Raw genomic sequence first — 20,017 nt, forward strand, 5'->3', positions numbered from 1 at the left:
ACAACCACATATAGGAATACAGTCCAACTGCAACGCTCTCCATCACAAGTAATACAAACAGTACCCCTTTCCTCACAGTGGCCATATGCACATCAACCTCCCTCCCCCCAGCTATAACACCTGACTTTTGTGAGCTTTGTTGGTGGTATACCACTACCCCTACCATGGCGGAGTAGTAATCATTAATCACAAAGCACTCCCTTGCAGGCTTTTTAAAGTAACTGCACTGGAGTGTGAGTCCCAACTTCCCCCAAGCTCCAGGCTAAATGACAAGATGTTGAACATAAATCAGATGACACATGCGGATGGCTAACAGAGATTAATTTCCAGTTTAAAATGGAAATTTCCTATACCTATGAGAAAAATATCTATGAAAAAAAATTGCTGTTGATCCATCAAAACTGCATGTAAATTAATTCTTTAGGAATGGGGCAAAATCATGTGTTTTCAGCATCTGATTATCTGCAGAATGAATGGTATTCATTGCAAAAAAAGTGCAAATGGGAAAAATGTTGCATTAGGCCACTAGATGGAGCTGAGAAATATACGGTACTTATTTCCTATAATACTCAACACCATTTAGTGCCCATAATGTGGTATTTTCGCCATTCACTTTTTTTTTACAATGAATAACATTCAATCTGCAGAGAATATTGCCAGAGATAATTCACACATAAAGAATATACATTCTGTTTCAAAAGAAAAGCTATGTAAATCTTTTATAACGACACCACATAGTGTCATAGTTGCAGTGATTGTGATGACATTTTTTAATTATTCCACAGAATACAGCTAAATTATAAAACATCAGAGTCAGAATATTTTTTTTTACAATTTTTAAGTTTTAACAATAGTGATTTAAATCCTGAAATTATTACCATGATATTGTGGTGGTTCAGGCATTCTGTATTACCTTGAGGAAATGCACAGAATGGAATGAATAGCCTCACCTGTTCGGTAGACAAAGTTGCCTTCAGTTTCCGATGACGAGGGAGACACCAGCTCTTCCTCAAACTCATTGGAACTAAATGACCCTGAGTGGTTTCTCTGCCTCGTCTTTTCCCTCATGGCGGCATTAGTGGCCATGACGTGTCGTAAGGAGTCATTGAGATAGCGATGCAATAAACTGCTCTTGTATTTTGGAGGGGATACATAGTCTTCATTGGTGTTAGCTTCTGCTCTTATCCCTGACTTGATGACTGAGCTTTCATTGTTAATCACAGTATGGTGGATGGGTTTGTTGTAGCTTTCCTCATTAGCATGACTCCTTGGTACATTTTCTCCATCTGTAGAACAACAAAACGAAGTGTTACTGTGTCCATCTATACTAATTCTTCAATTATCAATAAAATATAAGAAACAGAGTGTAATTCAGTAAAAAAAACACTTGCTAAATGATGCTAATGTTCACCCAATAAAATAATGAAGATCTGAGAAAAGGCTCTTCTCACAGCTGGATCCCATCTGTTACTAGGAATGGCTAGAAATTCCCACTGTGTTGCAATAGTGATAAAGAGGGAAGATTTTTCTTTGCAGATTAAAACTGAAAACCATTTCAAGGAAGTATTTTCACTCTAAGGTTTTATGCACACTTACAGGCATTCATCTTTTTTTTCTGCCTCTAAACACCCCTCTATATTAGTCTTTGTGCCCATGTACACAGAGGCGTTTACAGGAGTTTAGAGTCAGGGATGTTTAAAGGCATAACAAAAAAAAAAAAATCACTTGTGCATTCAAGAGAGGAGCGTTTTGGTAGAAAAAATGCCAAAACGCGCCTAAACGCAGATAGATACATTTGAACACGCCTAAGCATTAGGTGCATTTAGTTCTTGAGATTTTTTTATTCCAAAGGCCGGAATAGATTAATATTCTGGCCAATCAAATAAATGGTCAAGCGTTTGCCAAAATGTGGCTTAGGCACCTTTTTGAAGCTGCTTTTCCTCTACCTGGAGAGAAGTTTTTAAAAAAGTGTGCATGTGCATTAAGCTGGCCATTGGAGACTCAGTTTTATTCAATCAGCCAGCGGGTAATTAAAAAACCCAGATTCCCCCATCCACACAAGCAATGTGGTTTAGGGAATCCTCCCTACTGTGCTATTGCATTCTGACAATTCCTTCACTGTCAGAATACAACAATTAGCACTACAGCCAATTGGCTGCAGAAGGGATATTTTCCAATAGATCCGTTGGAGGAGACTCATTATATTAATTACTCTCAAGCAGAAATGGTCATAGATTGGCCAAAACTTGTCTGATCCCCGTTGAACTGGCAGAATTTGAATCCATCTATGGCCAGATTTAGTAACTGATAGAAGACTATATTAAAGAGGAAGTAAAGTCTTCCTCTTTAATTGTACCTACAGGTAAGGCTATAATAAGGCTTACCTGTAGGTATTGTAAATGTCTCCTAAACTTGGATATACGCTGACATAGCCGATGTCATCGGCACATGCGTACTGAAGGAAAGGTTTGCTTGTGCTATTTCTTCAGGGCCTGTGCCATGAATGGCGGCTCCCGTGTGCATGCACGGGAGTGACATAATCACAGCTCCGGCCAATAAAAGCGCCGGAGCCCGCGAACCCGGAAGTAACTCCAGGAAACATGTCGGCCCTGTAAGCAGTGTACCAGCACCGATCCAGGGTATCGTTCTAAGTATTTCATAATGCCTTTGTCTTGCAGGTTTTTTTTTTAAGTTTCTTTTGGAGGTTTACAGCCTCTTGTTCAAAGAATAAAGAAATTAGTTCCCAAATTAGTCTTGTTATCCTGTCAAAACTAGTACTTCAGAATTTGTCAAAAATGCTATGTTTGTAAAGGGAATGCAATGTTGTCTTAAAAGAGAAGTATAGGGTTTGGGTTTTTTCAGATTCATACTTACCTAGCTTGGGACTGCATCGTTCTGATGCTGCATCTGTCCCCCACTGGCTCTAACACTGAGAACCGAGTGATGGAACACTGCCGATGGCTTAAGTCTCAGTGTTTCCTGAGCAGAGAGCTGCTGACTGTCAGTCAGCAGCTTTGTGCTCTGTCCTCCGCACTCACTGGAGCACTGGACTGTGGAAGGGGGCAGGAGCGGCAGGCTCAGGCTCTTAGTGGCTCACTGAGAGGCTGAGCCCGATGCTGGTCCAGGCATGTGGGTGGATCCCGACAATATGGCCGCCATCCTTTCAGAGTCTGAACTGGCTCAGTGACGTTAGCTGACAGCGAGATTCAGCCCACTGTCTGCTGAAAATGGGTCACAGGCGTGCAGAACGGACTGCACTCCTGTGATCCACGGGAGAAGTACAAGCAAATGATCTTTGGCTTTACTTCTCCTTTAAATAATTATTTGTCATGATCTGTATGCTAATTTTTGTATTTCCCTGCTGTCTATTTTGAATTTTAAAAAAATCTATACATTTTTTTTTAACTATTTAAAAAACCCACTATGGGCGTTATTCAATAACAACAATCAGAAAAAGAAATCTTAAGTATATCTTTTTAATGAAAGTAAAGTGAATTTTTTGCCATTGAAGTGAACCTTTCTTGATGTAAAATGAATCATCCAGGGTAACAAGTGTGATAAAGTGAGCCCTATAAATGTGTGCATTATTTTTCTTATTGATCTCTGCGTTCCTCTATGAACCCTTTTTTTCTAGGCCCAGGCTTTTTTCCAAGCAAAGATTAAACCTCCCGGCTCCCAATTCTAAACCCCACCTAAACTTCAACTGTCAAATGCCAGAATATCCACAGTCTGATGATGTTCTGCCATTTGACAGCTAAGGTTTTGTGCACCAGCCTGTGCTTAGGATCCAAGGGGCTTCATGGAGACATAGAGATTTAAAGTCAGGTACTTGCAGGAACCACAAGGCTCTTGCTCTTCAAATACATTGTTACTTTAGGATTAAACTTTTTTCTTTACCATGACAGGTACACTTTAAATATTGCTCACAGTAGGTGTGTTGGAATCTTCTTTAATATCCGATCTGGTTTATTTTCTTTTTCTCCCTCCTAACCCTCTTACTCAATGAACACGAGAGCTTGCGGACGATGAAGAGTAAATCCCGTCAGTTTATTTTTTTAAACTGAGTGTAAAGGGGAAGAACGGGGTCACACGTTTAAGAGGAACTGGATTGTCAGGCTAGGCACCATAAATAAACGTATGCATTTCAAACACGGTAAGATCGTGCCCTCATACCCAGTATAGCGTGTATTCTTGTATTCCAACCTTCATTTCTCTACCAATAAACATTCCCCACTGGCTCAGTCCAGTAGTTTTTCCTCTACTGATATGTAACCTATTCTTTACAGGAATAATCCTTCTTTTCTTAGAAAGTCTGGCCAGCATCCAGTATAAACAGATACATCGTGTATGAGCTGCCACTGTGTACACGGCATGGAAGGAATTAGATATCAAGCCTTGTTTCTTTTGTACGACTCTTAGATCCTCACATTTACACTAATGCTGTTCTGCCTCAGTGCACTGAAATACAAAATTAAATTACCAATTTTTTTTCCAAGATAATCTATTATAAAAACGGAATGTTATTAATGCATGTCATTATAATATTTTGTATTATTAATCCTTTTCAATTAACATACCTCTGTTTATAATTTTCCCATCACTTACATGTCACCCAGCTATTATAACAGTGGCTTAGGCACAAACTATAACCGTGCCAGGGATTCTTACAAGAAGGTGGAACCAAACCCCCCCCCCCCAACTGTATGTAATTTAACTTGAGGAGTTCCCCAAAACACACCCACAGAAGGGGTGCTTACAAGGAATAATCTTATCGGTTTAAAAGACTATTTAAAAAAGTGAAATGAAAAGCTACCTGCAAATAAATATTAAGCTGCCGTGCTGGCAAACTCTGCTTGTTGCAGGCCTAAAGCTAGCCATGCCCTAGTAAATTTTTGTTTGCAAACGTTTGTACGAATATTTGTATGCAAATTTGTCCAAACATCCCTCAACATTCCGCAACTTGACAAATGTTCAAAAGTACTTCAAAGTTTGCTTTTAACATTCAGTTTTGGAGCAATGGAACTTTGACGAATGGAGACCACATACTCTGTTAGAAATGTGTTGGTTTACCCACCTTCCCCGGATTTTCTGCTCCCAAAATTTTCATAAAAACAGATCGCATATAAAAGTTTTATTTTTGATATGTTAAGACTAATATTCTCCTGTATTATCACAGCTGTACGATTGAGAACTACCTGTATATGCTTTGGCTAGAGAGTGTCTGAAGAAGGTCTTTATCATCCTGACCAATTTTGGGTACATTGGATGCCAGGTGCCCTTTTCTGCTGTTGAGCCACGCATTGAGGGGTCACTTGTATCTGACACTCCCAACAGTGATGTGGCTAAACATTTTTTTTTAGCAAAGCTTGGTTCTTCAAAGAAGCAGATTATGGATTTTGAGTTTCTTTAAATACAGAGTTCCTTTAAAAGCTTTAAAAAATAGAACAGTTGTAGCAGCCCCCCCCCCAGCACCCTTGGCAGTGTTAGCCCTTGTACACACGGTCGGAGATTCCGATGGAATGTGTCCGATCGGACAGTTTTGTCGGATAATCCGACTGTGTGTGGTCTACATCGGACTGTTTCCGTCGGACCAAGTTTTCCAACTTGTTGGTAAAATTTTCCGACAAAATGCTCTGATCGAACAGACTAGACTCCGATCATGTGTAGAGAACTCTGATCAGACAAAGTGCCACACATGCTCAGATCAAATTCCTACACCAAAGCTATTGGCTACTAGCGTGAACGTAGTACGGTCGTAACGAAATAACGTCATCACGTCGGATTTTCCGAGAACTTTGTCCGACTGTGTGTATGCAATATCCGACGGATTTGGTTGTCGGAGTCTCCGACCGTGTGTACAAGGGCTTAAAGTTTGTCCCAACATAAGTCACTGTCACTTTTGCTGCATGTGAATGGAAGGATAGATTAGAAAGAACCATTTATTCAGACAGACTCTCCTATGGGTTTCCAAATCATAAACTGATCATCACCAAAGGAAGTCTGTGATCAAATAGAAATTGTGGAGAAGTCATTGAAAATACTGTTTTACCAGCTGTTATACTGATCCAATACTTTCTGTATCACTGAAACAGAACAAGTATAGAGATCAGAACTCAGTACTTCACACTTTAAACATGTTAGATAATTAAAGGAACAGTGCCATTCAATTTACTATTCAGACATCTTTGGGTGTCAACATGGTTGTGTACATCCAATTTTGGTGTTCCCTCTACCAGTGGATGGTAAACTTATGGCTTCAGCTGGTGTTCTTACTGACCATTCAACTGCCACCTTTTACAAGTGACAGTGATGATGCAGTGATGTAGGATAAACAAGTTCAATGTCCAATAGGAAGCATGGGCACTATTTTACTGTACAGCTTAGTGTAGTAATTCTAAATGTAACTATAGTAAGAAGAATCTCCACTTCCACCCTACAAATTACCCCACCTATCAATGGACTGCATGAACAAAGTGTCCAAGACACAATATAAAGGTATATGAACAAACCTTCAGAGCAGGAGTCTTCACTGCTGATACTTAACCGCTCAGCATTCCCTTGAACATATTTGTTATATAACTTTATCCGCAATGCCCAGCTCAGATCTGGTTGTCTCACAGTGTTTTTGAGGCGACGTCTTGCGTTTGCAAACCAGTTTGACACCTGAAAATTGAAAAAATATTTTATCTTGATTGATCACATTTGTACATTAACTGCAAATAAACAAAAAACTAAATCTTAGCCACCAACTTAATTGTCTCTCCATATCATTTTCTCCTGGCTATTAGAATCTGTTCAGTCACAATAATAATAATAATAAAATTATTATATTAATAATAATACTGAATATATTCACTGAAACTGAGGATAATTACTTTGAAATACAGAAAAGACAAAAATACAGAATTCATAAATAAGATGTGAAGAGAACAAATATGTAGTAGAGTGGTAGTAGTTCTCAGCTTTGGACACGTGGCACCAAAAGTAAGCAAATGTTGAGTGTTTGCCCACACGTCCCTGACTCCTAAACTTAAAGTGAACCTATGCAATGTTCGGTCAACAGCCAAACAACAGCTTCACTTAAAGTGGAAGAATAGTTTACTGTACCTTCGCTCCTGCAATGTGACATTCGGGAGCTCCCTTGTCACCACTGAACTCCTCTTTATCTGGTCTTACTCCAGGTTGGACATCTTCAACCTTTTTGATTGGTCAGCCCAGGATAATGTAACTCCTGAGCATTCACACAGGAGTTAACACATCCTGGCACCAAGGCATGCCAAGAGTAAACTGACCTGCGCATACAGAATCTCTTCTGCAACAAAAAGCCTAGCTACCAGCAATTTTCTCGGTAAGGTAATAGTTTCACTTTAATCTCCCCTGTAGCGTTTACAGTTCCTATGCTCCCCCACCACTCCATTCATTTGGCGGGAACAGAGAAGCACCTGGAACTTCTTAGCATGGAGTAACATGTGGCTCACTTCCCTTCCTCCCATGTGACAGTGCTGGTGCTTTGTTATTGCCCAAGCACTGTCACACAGGAACAAGTTCCTAACTCGGTTAATTGATATCTGAAGCTATTACAAGGGTAATCTGAAGAGTTCACATCCTGAACAGAAGGCGTGACCAGACAGACAAGAAACCTTATCACTGCACCCAGTCAATCTTCCAGAGGTTCAGCACTGAAAATGGTGCATACATGCTATGTGGTTTTCATGAACTCTTTGCAAACAATTGCACCCCCAGTAGTCAAGCTGAAAGTGGAAAAAGAAGACTCAAAATGTTCCATCATCGGGCAAAGTGATGGCAACAGCCTTCTGCACTGCTGTTGCACACCCTTGGAATTCCACATAACTATTGCCTGATGCATGATAGAACCCTATAATTCTTATTCTTGCACTTTCTCCATTTTCAAATTAACTAGGGGGTGCCAACTGTCTATAAAGAGTGCATGAAAACCATGTAGCAGGCGTCATTTTCAGTGGTGAACATCTCGAAGAGTGGCTTGGTGCAGCGATACTATTTCATGTTTGTGTGGTTAATCCTTCTGTTTCTGGGCGTGAACTCTTCTGACTATCCCCGTAGAAGAGAAAATGCAGTCCTTGGAAAGAACACTAACCACTCAGCCAATAAGCTCCAAACATACACTTTACAGATATTTTTAACAGTAGAATCAGAAATATATTATTGTTGCTACAACAATACAAGGACTTGTATATATTGTTACTAGTAGTTACTAGTAATATGTGTAGCAGCATATACTGAATATACTGTTAATTTTAGGTCTAGGCGACGTGCACTAAGCAGGTTCCTCATGCAAGTGAATGGATTCCTAGAATACTTTTCTGTTCCTTAAATTGGTTCCAGTCAAAGAAAGTGCTAAACTTAACAACAGCAGGAAAACCCCTAAAAGACTCAGCATTGTCCTCCAGACCCAAATGCTGATTCCATATATTCCTTCTTCCGCTACATCTGTATCTAGTCTAGATGTTTTACACCATATTGCTTAAATTAGGTTTGGCTTTACAAAGCCCAAAAAAATTGTGTCTTAAAACATACACTTAGTAGTGACAATCTTCGTGGCTCAAGTCTCAGTACAAAAGACTTGTCAGGAAAAGTAACTAACTCTGCAATTAAATAGATAATGAGTTACACGGACTTAGGCCAGCCATACACAGTGCAAATTTCTTTCCTGCAACCAGGCGAGGGAAGCCGTCCCCGCTGGGAGAAGACAGTGATTATCGCTAGCGGCTATAGCAGCTGCTAGCGATAATCGGAAGAGAATCCAGCAGGCTGGTTATACCCAAGTTGATCGATCAATGAAATTGGTACATTCAGACTGCCCATTAATGGTTCAAATCCTGCTGAGTTGGACAAGATTCGAACCATGTATGGCCGGCCTTAGTTGCTATCAGTTCCTTACAAACATTACTTATACAAAAGGTCCACATGGACTTTCTTATATAGACCTATAACTTAAATCAGAGTTAAAGAGACCCTGTCCACTCATATCAACAAAAATATTTCCATAAGATGTTATATGCATTTAATGTATTTTTTTATTAAAATGTTATAGCACGTGTGCTGTTGCACATTATATTATTATATTGATACAAAATGGATTAGGAGCATGCATAATAAGACTAGGGGACCTCAGGTTGCCTATCTCTTTGAATCCAGAATGGATGCTTAAGAGAAGCCAAAAAGTGAAATCTAGTCTTGCTTTTAACAAATGTTTACAGTGCAGCTACATTGTCCTTGTACACTTTACATTGCTGAGTTCCATGTGGTGCCAGGATTGAGCTGATACCTCGGACTAATCCACATCATATATAGTATAAATCAGTCCTAACGGGAAATCGAAGCAGAGACCAAGATATCACCACCACCACCCCTCTGCTCCACCTTTAAGGTCATATGAAATGACTTTGAAATGGAACAAGAGAGAATGTACTGTCTTTGTCATGAAAAAGAAAAATCACACAACTAATTCTAAGTCAAAGAAGAGGTATTATACAATAAAACCTTGGTTTGAAAGTAACTTGGTTTGAGAGCGTTTTGCAAGACAAGCAAACATTTGTAATACATTTTTACTTGATATACAAGCGTTGTTTTGATATACAAGTAGCGTCATGTCACAATTGAGTATAAAAGAGAAGAGGGCGCCTCTAAGTGTAGCAATATAGTTACATTTAATGAAGGTACAACATTTAGCAACTTACATGGTTGATGATTAAAAGAGGCACATCTAAGTATGCAGGCATCTGGGGTAAAGCTGTCCACATAGACCATCCTCCGCACCACCATCTATAGCATCTTTTCCATGATGTGCTCCATGAGCGGTTCAAGCCCCGCTTTCAGATCGCTCTACTGCAGGTTAGACTTCACGGTCGCTACTGCAGACTGACAGCGTTGAGAGCCAGCGGTGCGGGGGATGGTCTATGTGGACAGCTTTACCCCGGATGCCTGCATACTTAGATGTGCATCTTTCAATCATCAACCATATAAGTTGCTAAATGTTGTACCTTCATTAAATTTAACCATATTGCTACACTTAGAGGCGTCTCTCTTCTCTTTTATACTCTGTAGCTCCTGCTGGATTTTGCTTCTAATCCCCTTGTGAAGGCTTCCATTTGTGGATGGACATATTATGGTTACACAGCCCGGTCACATTGCTATAATCTTTTTATATGGACTATAAAGTGAAGGACCTATGAATAAATGTTTGAAGAACTAATCATCCGAGTTTTCATTATTTCTTATGGGGAAATTTGCTTTGATATACAAGTGCTTTGGATTACAAGCATGTTTCTGGAACGAATTATGCTTGCAATCCAAGGTTTTACTGTACTTACCTCTCTGGTGGCTAATGTCTTCCATCCTTGATCTATAAAGGGTGGTACAACCTCTGGTCAGAATCTTCACCATTTAACACTTCTGGGATTGTGGAATGTCTGCATCCGCCGCCATGTGTTGTGACTCCATCTTCTGTCCTTAATGTCACTTCTGTGTCTTGTACTGACATAGGGGCCATAGGATGGAACCACAGTGTGCAGCAGGGGAAAAAGTAATTTTACAGATAGGATTCATTCACACGGGCAGCTGGGGGCAGTAAAAGCAGATGGTTGAGCTGCAGTTTTACCACTCCCTGATCACCCACCTAAATACAAAACTGTACCCATACTACAGTAAAAATTAAGAAAAAAAAATGTTGCATTCGGCAAGCAGTACTGCTGCCAAACGCAACCCATTCAAGTGAACTTGCTGTTAAGCATTATTTGCGTAGAAAAGATAACATCTGAAAAACATAAAAATAAACAGGTACACAAAGAGATATAATTATAAAATAGTATTGGTTAATAAAATGTGTTTCAGTTATTTAGTACACCAGACTATTCTTCCTATAGAAACATTTTAAGAGACCTATCCAGCACTGCTGTCATTCTCACTCCACAGTCCTACTACTTGTTTGGATTACTTAGAATTGACAAGTCCCTTAAGAGATATCAGTGGAGAGGGATGTCTTGGAAGACCTCCATGTTTTAATGCACCACGGAGAGAGGCTTCCCTCCAAATGTTTTAGCTGATATATTGCTCATGTGATGTCTGTGGGATTTACTATGACACACACAACAACATGGCAAGATTAGTTTAATGCTCGTCTGCATATTCCAGCCGTGCCAAAAAAAGTCTTAAAGTCTCTCAAAAATAATATCTGGAATGAAAACAAAAAGTTTATGCAAGTGAGCAGATTATGTATTCCCATTCGGATAGCAGTGGTTGCTGTGCCCCAGCTCAGGATTAGACCGTGGCCAATACAGCCACCTCCTGTCGACAGATCTCAGATTCAGACATGCTGCTGTAGAATATAGAAGAAATAAGTGATATCCAGGCAGATAAAAAAAAAGAAACACAATAAATCAGTATTAAACCCAAAAGCGTACCAATTCTTCCATGTGATGGCTGTATTAGATTCCTTTTTTAGGCTCCATGTACACTAGATGTTTAAAAACAGCTGAAAAATCACTTGATAAAAATGCTAATATTTCGCGGTTTTCTGTCAGCATTTTGCAGTGTTTAGGAGTGTTTACAAGTGTTTAGGAGCAGTAGTGTTTTTGTTAAGGAGCGGGTGGCTGCCAGCGTTCCTAACAATTAGTGAATAAGTGGTTGTTAAGGAGCAGGCCGGGAAGCCGGCCACTGCGTCCTTCACAATGGATGACTCATCAGCTGTCATCGGGTTTCCTCGCTGACAGCAAAATGTAAACTGAACAACTGCCAGCAATAAAAAAATTGAGACAAAAACAGCGTCGGGTTCCAAACCATACCAGGCCCTTTCGGGTTTGGTACAGATTTTCAGGGCAAACCCATGCCAAACATAAAAAAAATGGAGTGGGGTTCCCCCTTAGGTCTGGTATGGATTTTGAGAGGAATCCCACCCAAAATCCATACCAGACCGTTATCTGAGCATGCAGCCTGGCAGGCCAGAAAAGGAGGGGAACAATGACAGGTTACATGCTCTCACATTCCCTAAACTCCCACCTCGTCCCCATATTGATGAGGAAAAGGGTCAGTGGTTGTGGGGGTCTGTGGGCCAGGGGCTCATTGGAATCTGGAGGGGGCCCCCAGATCCTGTCGCCACCCCCCCATGTAAATCAGTATGGGGTACTCATTCACCAAAAAAAGTGTAAAAAAAAATTTAAAACACAGAGACAGTTTTTGACAATTCCTTTATTTAAAAAATAAAAACAATGTCCCCCCGATGTAAATCCATCAACAATCATGACACCCGCTGCCATCATTGACCCGAAAAAAGAAAAAAAAAGCTCTGTTTGAAGGCCCCCCCATCTGCCTGCTCCACCGTCGGACAGTTCTTAACCACTTAAGCCCCGGACCATTTTGCTGGCCAAAGACCAGACCACTTTTTGCGATTCGGCACTGCGTTGCTTTAACTGACAATTGTGCGGTCATGCGACTTGGCTCCCAAACAAAATTGACATCCTTTTTTCCCCACAAATACAGCTTTCTTTTGGTGGTATTTGATCACCTTTGCAGTTTTTATTTTTTGTGCTATGAACAAAAATTTTTTGACAATTTTGAAAAAAACACATTTTTTACTTTTTGCTATAATAAATTTTCCCAAAAAGTATATAAAAAACATTTTTACGCTTAAGCTTATTGCGATTTGTTTTACCAAAAACATGTAGAAGAATACGTATCAGCCTAAACTAAGGAAAATATTTTTCTTTTATATTTTATAGCGTCTACAAAGTAGGGGATAGTTTTATGGCATTTTTATTATTATTTTTTTTTTTTTACTAGTAATGGCGGCGATCAGAGATTTTTATCGGGACTGCAAGATTATGGCGGATACATCGGTCGCTTTTAGCGTGATTTTGGGACCATTCACATTTATACAGCGATCAGTGCAATTAAAAATGCATTGATTACTGTGTAAATGTGACGGGCAGTGAAGGGGTTAACCACTAGGGGGTGCTGTAGTGGTTAAGTGTGTCCTAGGGAGTGATTCTAACTGTGGGGGGGAAGCGCTGTGTGTGACACATCACTGATCACCGATTCCGATCACAGGAAGCTGTGATCAGTGATAGAGTCACTAGGCAGAACAGGGAAATGCTTATTTACATCAGCATTTCCCCATTCTTCCTCTCTGTGAGACAATCGCGGGTGTCCCCGCGGACAACAAGTCCGCGGGACCCGCGATCACGCTCACGGAGCTCCCAGCAGGTGCGCCCGCAAGCCGCCTCTTAAAGGGCAATGTACAGGTACGTTAACCTGCCTGTACGTGCCCTTCTGACGCAGTATATCTGCATGAGGCAGTCGGGAAGCGGTTAAACAGCTAAGGGGCATTGCCACCCAGCGACATCATCTGGTGGCACTGCCCCCTTGTGATGTCACTGACCCAGCCTGCACTTTAGTGTTTAGGAAAGTTCAGTGTTTTTTCTGCTGGAAAAATTATCCTAAAAACTCTACAAAAACAATTTATTTTTTTTGCTCCTAGACGCTAATAGCCTAAAGTAGTGTACATGGACAGAAGCAGAAAAATGTTAATGACAGATTCCAGGAGCTTAAAAAATGCTAGTGTGTATGTGGCCTTCTTTCTTTCTTCTATTTTCATCTAGTGGTCCAGCTAGCAAATCTGTTTTTCAAAAGTGCACCCGCAGAATGTATTCGTTTACATGGACATGGACGTTCTGCCTATTTCCTGGCGATTTTCCTCACCTGTCACTTTCACTCCCCACTCAGGCTTGCCTCGTGGGTACTTACCTGCCTTGGATAGCGCCCGGTAGTTTGCCCCCGCTGACCCGTCTACCTCAGCTCCCATGGGGGGTTTGACGTTTTCCGAATGGCTGGTGGAGCCCGACAGTCAGCCACCATCAAGCGAGTCCCAATGTGTAAGCATGTACCCTGTGTGAGGTTTCTTATTACCCCACCTTTGTCTCATGTCTGCAATTATCTTATTATTATTTTATTATAATTATACCTCTTTTATTTTAGCTATCGTACACGCTTGCTCCTGATGAATGGCGGTTTAGCCACGAAACGCCTAGAGCTACCAAAGTCGTGTTCTATATTATTATACTCAAGCTTCTATAGCTGCTACATACAATTAATTTCATTGAATATCGAGGCCACCCGCCATGCAGGCTCTATTTTCATGTTTTAAGGTTTTACCTAAATTTCAATATGGTGTACTGTGGAATTTTGTGTTGTTCATATTACTGTATACATATCCATGTTAATATTATGTATTGCTAGTATCCTTTTATTAATTGTAACTGAATTATGTGCATGTTATACTCTTCATGAACTTAATACATTTTCCCAAGTGTTCACCAATTTACTCTATTGCAATTTCGCACCTCATTTAAAGTCCCGCCCCTGTTGCTCTCCCCTTTTGTTCAATGCAGGGATGGAAATACTTGACCTTACCAGGCCAAGTTTTCATATAAAGTCCCAAGGGATGGAAATACTTGGCCTTACCAGGCCACACTTTCATATAAAGTCCCTAAAAGTCCTTCGTTTTTACCACTGAATAGGGATGGATGTGCGATTTTTTGCTCTAACTTTGCAATTCTGCTAGATGGCCTGCAACAATTCAATTTTTATCTGCCCCTTTTTTGAGCTTAATTATTCTATATGTTTTAATTTCATGACCTTTCCTAACGAATACACCTTATTATTATGTTGCTATCTGTTAACTAGTTAACAAGTATTTCTATTTTTATTTTTATTTTTAATTTTTAATTTTTATTTTTATTTTTATTTTTGTTTTTATTTTTATTTTTATTTCTACCTTTTTTACTTACATATTCTTATATTGCCATTTTTCTAGAAGATTTTATCACATTTTTCATTTAATTTCATTTTATTTATTTTGTATCACAGTGGCACTATGTGAAGACCTGGCATGCATAATAGATAAACAGATTATTTATTTATTTATTTATATATATATATATATATATATATATATATATATATATATATATATATATATATAGACTTATATTTTTATTTTTATATCCACATATTTTTTCTTATACTATTGAGCTCTACTTCTGTCACAACACCAGTGATTGTAACTTGTTCACCAGCACCTTGCACTTCATATTTATATTTTTTACATTTGAATACTGCATACTGTTTCAATTGATTTATGGTTTATGAACTTATGATTTTTATGAGTTTTATGACACTTATGGTTTCTAAAGATATAATAATTGTTTGTTGATACTTGCTGACAGGCACATGTATATCAGTCGGCAACACATATTCTCATTTTACTTCACTACTCAGCACGCTGGAAATTCATTGCTAATTGTGCATCTAAGTTTCAAATCTCACTTTTTAAAGGGTATAGCGCCAAGCCTATTTCTCCCCCCCCCCCATTTTATCTCACTGTTCCTACCCTTATTGGGTTGGAATTAAAATAGGGGCCGCTCTTACCTGTACCACAATCCATAGCGCGACCTATACCCCCTTGCTTTTATCTGTTAACTACTTGGGCTCGCTGTAGGTGGTGGTGATTTGACTGGTCGGTTGGCGCTGCCTTTTGGTTGGTCTCTCCTTTGTGTGGGAGCTGTGACGCGTCTGGCGGCCCCTCCTTCCCCCCCCTCTTTTGATTGGGGGGTGGATGTGCCGCCATTACGCGTCAGCGTCACGCTTTCCATGTCGGACGTGCACGTCCTCGGATGTCAGCATATGCCTTCATGTGATTTCCATGCTCGCACTATACGTGGGATGGGCGTTGGTGCCGGCTGGCCGGACGCATCAGCGCCTGTGCGGCGGTGCCTTTCGCCCCTCTCTCCTACGTGCGGCGTGACGCTGGTGGGCGGTTTCTGTGGGGGTTCCTATAAGAGGCGTGGCCTTGGCGGCGTTTACTCTCGAGACTCCCACACGATCGGATTACACGTCTGGTCGAGGAGTGTTATGTCCTTCAGCTTTGCCACTGATTCACTTCATGCACGGGGTATTTTCTTTTCACTGTTTCTTGTCCTTCTCCCACTTACTTTTAAAGGATTATGTTTCCTCTTTTTTCTCGTGCACAGGTGCCTGGTCTGCTGCTTGGCTCCCTTTCACTTCCACACTTGCACTCAGGGCTATTCCAGTCCTGGTCTCATCTGTCTACCATCACCATCACCACTCCTTCCCCTTTACGTTCTGCCTATTTCCTGGCGATTTTCCTCACCTGTCACTTTCACTCCCCACTCAGGCTTGCCTCGTGGGTACTTATCTGCCTTGGATAGCGCCCGGTAGTTTGCCCCCGCTGACCCGTCTACCTCAGCTCCCATGGGGGGTTTGACGTTTTCCGAATGGCTGGTGGAGCCCGACAGTCAGCCACCATCAAGCGAGTCCCAATGTGTAAGCATGTACCCTGTGTGGGGTTTCTTATTACCCCACCTTTGTCTCATGTCTGCAATTATCTTATTATTATTTTATTATAATTATACCTCTTTTATTTTAGCTATCGTACACGCTTGCTCCTGATGAATGGCGGTTTAGCCACGAAACGCGTAGAGTTACCAAAGTCATGTTCTATATTATTATACTCAAGCTCCTATAGCTGCTACATACAATTAATTTAATTGAATATCGAGGCCACCCGCCATGCAGGCTCTATTTCATGTTTTAAGGTTTTACCTAAATTTCAATATGGTGTACTGTGGAATTTTGTGTTGTTCATATTACTGTATACATATCCATGTTAATATTATGTATTGCTAGTATCCTTTTATTAATTGTAACTGAATTATGTGCATGTTATACTCTTCATGAACTTAATACATTTTCCCAAGTGTTCACCAATTTACTCTATTGCAATTTCGCACCTCATTTAAAGTCCCGCCCCTGTTGCTCTCCCCTTTTGTATGGATAAAATGATTTAACGTAATTAAAATGATCAGCTTTTATTTATCAAAGCAAAACCTTTTACCCAAAAGCAACAAAAAAAATGGATGAAGTGTCAGCTGGAGTTTTGCTCCGATTTATTAGTGTACTTAAATCTGCTAATACATTTAACACTAGCCTCCCCCAGACTGACAATGCTGTGCCTTATGTGCTCATTCCTCCAGAGTTTTGGCTCACTAATACAGGAGTTGTGTTACTGGTCAGATTACCAGGTGAAAACTGAAGAGAAAAAGCCAAAGAAAAGAAAACTGATCCAGCCACCACGTGTAATGAATTGTAAGTTGCACTGGACTGTTCCTTTAGCCTCCTCACATCCAATACATGGCCTTGATGGCATCTGGTGCCTCTGACCACCTAAGCCCAGGGGAGAAGAGGCCATGGGGAGCCGGATAACAAAGCGGAGGAGTTTGCGAGAGCAGAGGATCCCATAAGTAAAACTGCTTCACCGGGTCCCCTAGACATTAAAATCAATTAACCGTTGAAGTGCAGGCAAAGCCCCACTGCAAGGAAGGGGTTTTACTTTTCCTTGATTTCAGTTTTGAAACTGACTTCTCTAGCTACAGGTACTGCAGAGTAAATAATCCTCAAATATCACAACATAGACTTTCAACAGCTTACATTACCTGTTCTTAGTCTATATAAAGTGGAAGACTGCCAGGTCCATGGCGCTAAAGGAAATAAGGATAGCTGAGACTTTAGTGCCTCTGTTGTAAAATGTAAAGATTAATTATTCCATTGTGTCTGAAGCTACAAAAGTCAGTGACAGGCATATATAGGATAAGTTAAGTTGAAGTTAAGTTAAAGTAGTTTAAGTGTACGTATAGTCATATACATACAAAGTGTAGACATACTGGGGTTGGTTTACTAAAACTGGAGTGAGCAAAATCTGATGCAGCTGTGCATAGTAGATAATCAGCTTCTAACTTCAGCTTGTTCAATTAAAGTGTTACTAAACCCAGGACCCTGCATTCGCTGTATCTGGTCTCCCACAGTAAACAGAACATGGAAATGCAATTAATTTAGTAAATATAAACTACTAAATACCTTTTCTCAACAGCAGTATATAGCAGTCTTGTGACTTCTATCAGTGTCTGGTTAAAGCTTGAAGGAGGAGCTTTCATTCTCCTCTGACTGTCCTATGAGGCTGCATGATCCCTGGCTCTCTGTCTGGACAGTGCTGATTGTGTTGAGCACATGCACCCTCCCAAGAAAGAAAAAAAAACTTCTCTAGCAATGCACCCCAAACTGAGCACGTGCAGAGTGCTCCCACGGTTCTGTAATATCAGCAGATAGATTGGGGATATTAAAAGAAGAGCTGGACCAGAAAAAACTGAATCAAACAGCCTTTTTACACAATGTGGAGGATTAATCCCACAGGTTCCACAGTGAGTATAATAAGCATGTGTTATTGCATATACATACTGATTTTACTGTTGTGCGTTTAGCAACACATTAAGCTTTGACACAAAACCTGAAAGTTGATTGGTTTCTATGCAGAGCTGCACCAGATTATGCACTCTCCAGTTTTAGTAAATCAACCTCACTGTATATATACAAAGTTTAGAAATACTGTATATATACCAAATGTATGTATGAAGGGAATTTTGCACTTATCCAAAACTAAAAGAAAAATACTTTTGGTTTTAGATATACCTCAAGGTCCTTCAAGATCTTCCCATCTTTGTTGAACTGTTGAAACTTTTGGATAATGCAAGTTGTACATGTATACAAAATGATAAGTAAGTGTTGGGTTAGGTTGAGACGCACTGAGGGATTTGGTAAAATACTTACCTGAAGCCCCATACACACTATCAGATTGTCTGCTGAGTTTTTCCTTCAGATTTACCAAAACCATGTAGTAGAAGGGCCTGCCTGATTGCATACACATTGAAACTCCTAAGGTTTGACCTCATATTATATGTTTTTGGTAAATCTGAAGGAAAAACTCAGCAGACAATCTAATAGTGTGTACGGGGCTTTATTCCTTGCTCCAGCAAGCTCCCTCCACCTGTGCCCTGAAGCCTATTCTGTAAGACACTCCTAGCCATGATCACACAAAAGCATAATCAATAATAACTGATAGCCATGCATTTTACATGAGGAGGGTGTTGGACTGCCCACAAGCCGAAAGAGAGGAGAGCACCAGAGGAAGGAATAAGGTAAGTATTACATCTTATTCTCCATCCTCTAGAGCAGGTGTCTCCAAACTTTCTAAACAAAGGGCCAGTTTACTGTTCCTCAGACTTTAGGGGGGGGGGGGACTGTGGCCACTGGGAGTAGAGATTGTCCTGGCATGAGTGGGAGTAAACAATACAAACAATTCCTTCACTTAGTACATGTACTAGGGGGAAAAATAGTGCCCCATCGGTGCTGTCAGATGGAGGAATAGTGCCTCATCGATGCTGTCAGAGGGAGGATTAGTGCCCCATCGGTGTTGTCAGAGGGAGGAATAGTGCCCCATCGGTGCTGTCAGAGGGAGGAATAGTGCCTCATCGGTGCTGTCGGAGGGAGGAATAGTGCCTCATCTGTGCTGTCAGATGGAGGAATAGTGCCTCATCGATCCTGTCAGAGGGAGGAATAGTGCCTCATCGATGCTGTCAGATGGAGGAATAGTGCCACTAGGAGTAGAGATTGTCCTGGCATGAGTGGGAGTAAACAATACAAACAATTCCTTCACTTAGTACATGTACTAGGGGGAAAAATAGTGCCCCATCGGTGCTTTTAGAGGGAGGAATAGTGCCCCATCAGTGCTGTCAGAGAGAGGAATAGTGCCCCATCGGTGCTGTCAGAGGGAGGAATAGTGCCCCATCGGTGCTGTCGGAGGGAGGAATAGTGCCTCATCGGTGCTGTCAGATGGAGGAATAGTGCCTCATCGGTGCTGTCAGATGGAGGAATAGTGCCTCATCGATCCTGTCAGAGGGAGGAATAGTGCCTCATCGATGCTGTCAGAGGGAGGAATAGTGCCTCATCGATGCTGTCAGAGGGAGGAATAGTGCCTCATCGGTGCTGTCAGAGGGAGGAATAGTGCCTCATCGGTGCTGTCAGAGGGAGGAATAGTGCCCCATCGGTGCTATCAGAGGGAGGAATAGTGCCT

General features: G+C 40.8%; 1 protein-coding gene across 3 annotated transcripts in view; it reads right to left on the bottom strand.

Annotated features, from left to right (window-relative positions):
- Nucleotides 1-20,017, bottom strand: part of MKX (mohawk homeobox) — a 154,890-nt gene that overhangs the window by 74,515 nt on the left and 60,358 nt on the right. For all 3 annotated transcript variants that reach the window (XM_077491034.1, XM_077491033.1, XM_077491035.1), the window contains 2 exons: nt 6,510-6,663; nt 951-1,286 (listed from right to left, as the gene is read on the bottom strand). In XM_077491034.1, the coding sequence (XP_077347160.1) occupies nt 951-1,286; nt 6,510-6,663 (490 nt within the window). The remainder of the gene's footprint in view (nt 1-950; nt 1,287-6,509; nt 6,664-20,017) is intronic.

The sequence above is a fragment of the Lithobates pipiens genome, unplaced genomic scaffold, assembly GCF_037356315.1.
Source record: "Lithobates pipiens isolate NorthernLeopardFrog02 unplaced genomic scaffold, aLitPip1_a1.2 Scaffold_19, whole genome shotgun sequence".
NCBI lineage: Eukaryota > Metazoa > Chordata > Amphibia > Anura > Ranidae > Lithobates > Lithobates pipiens.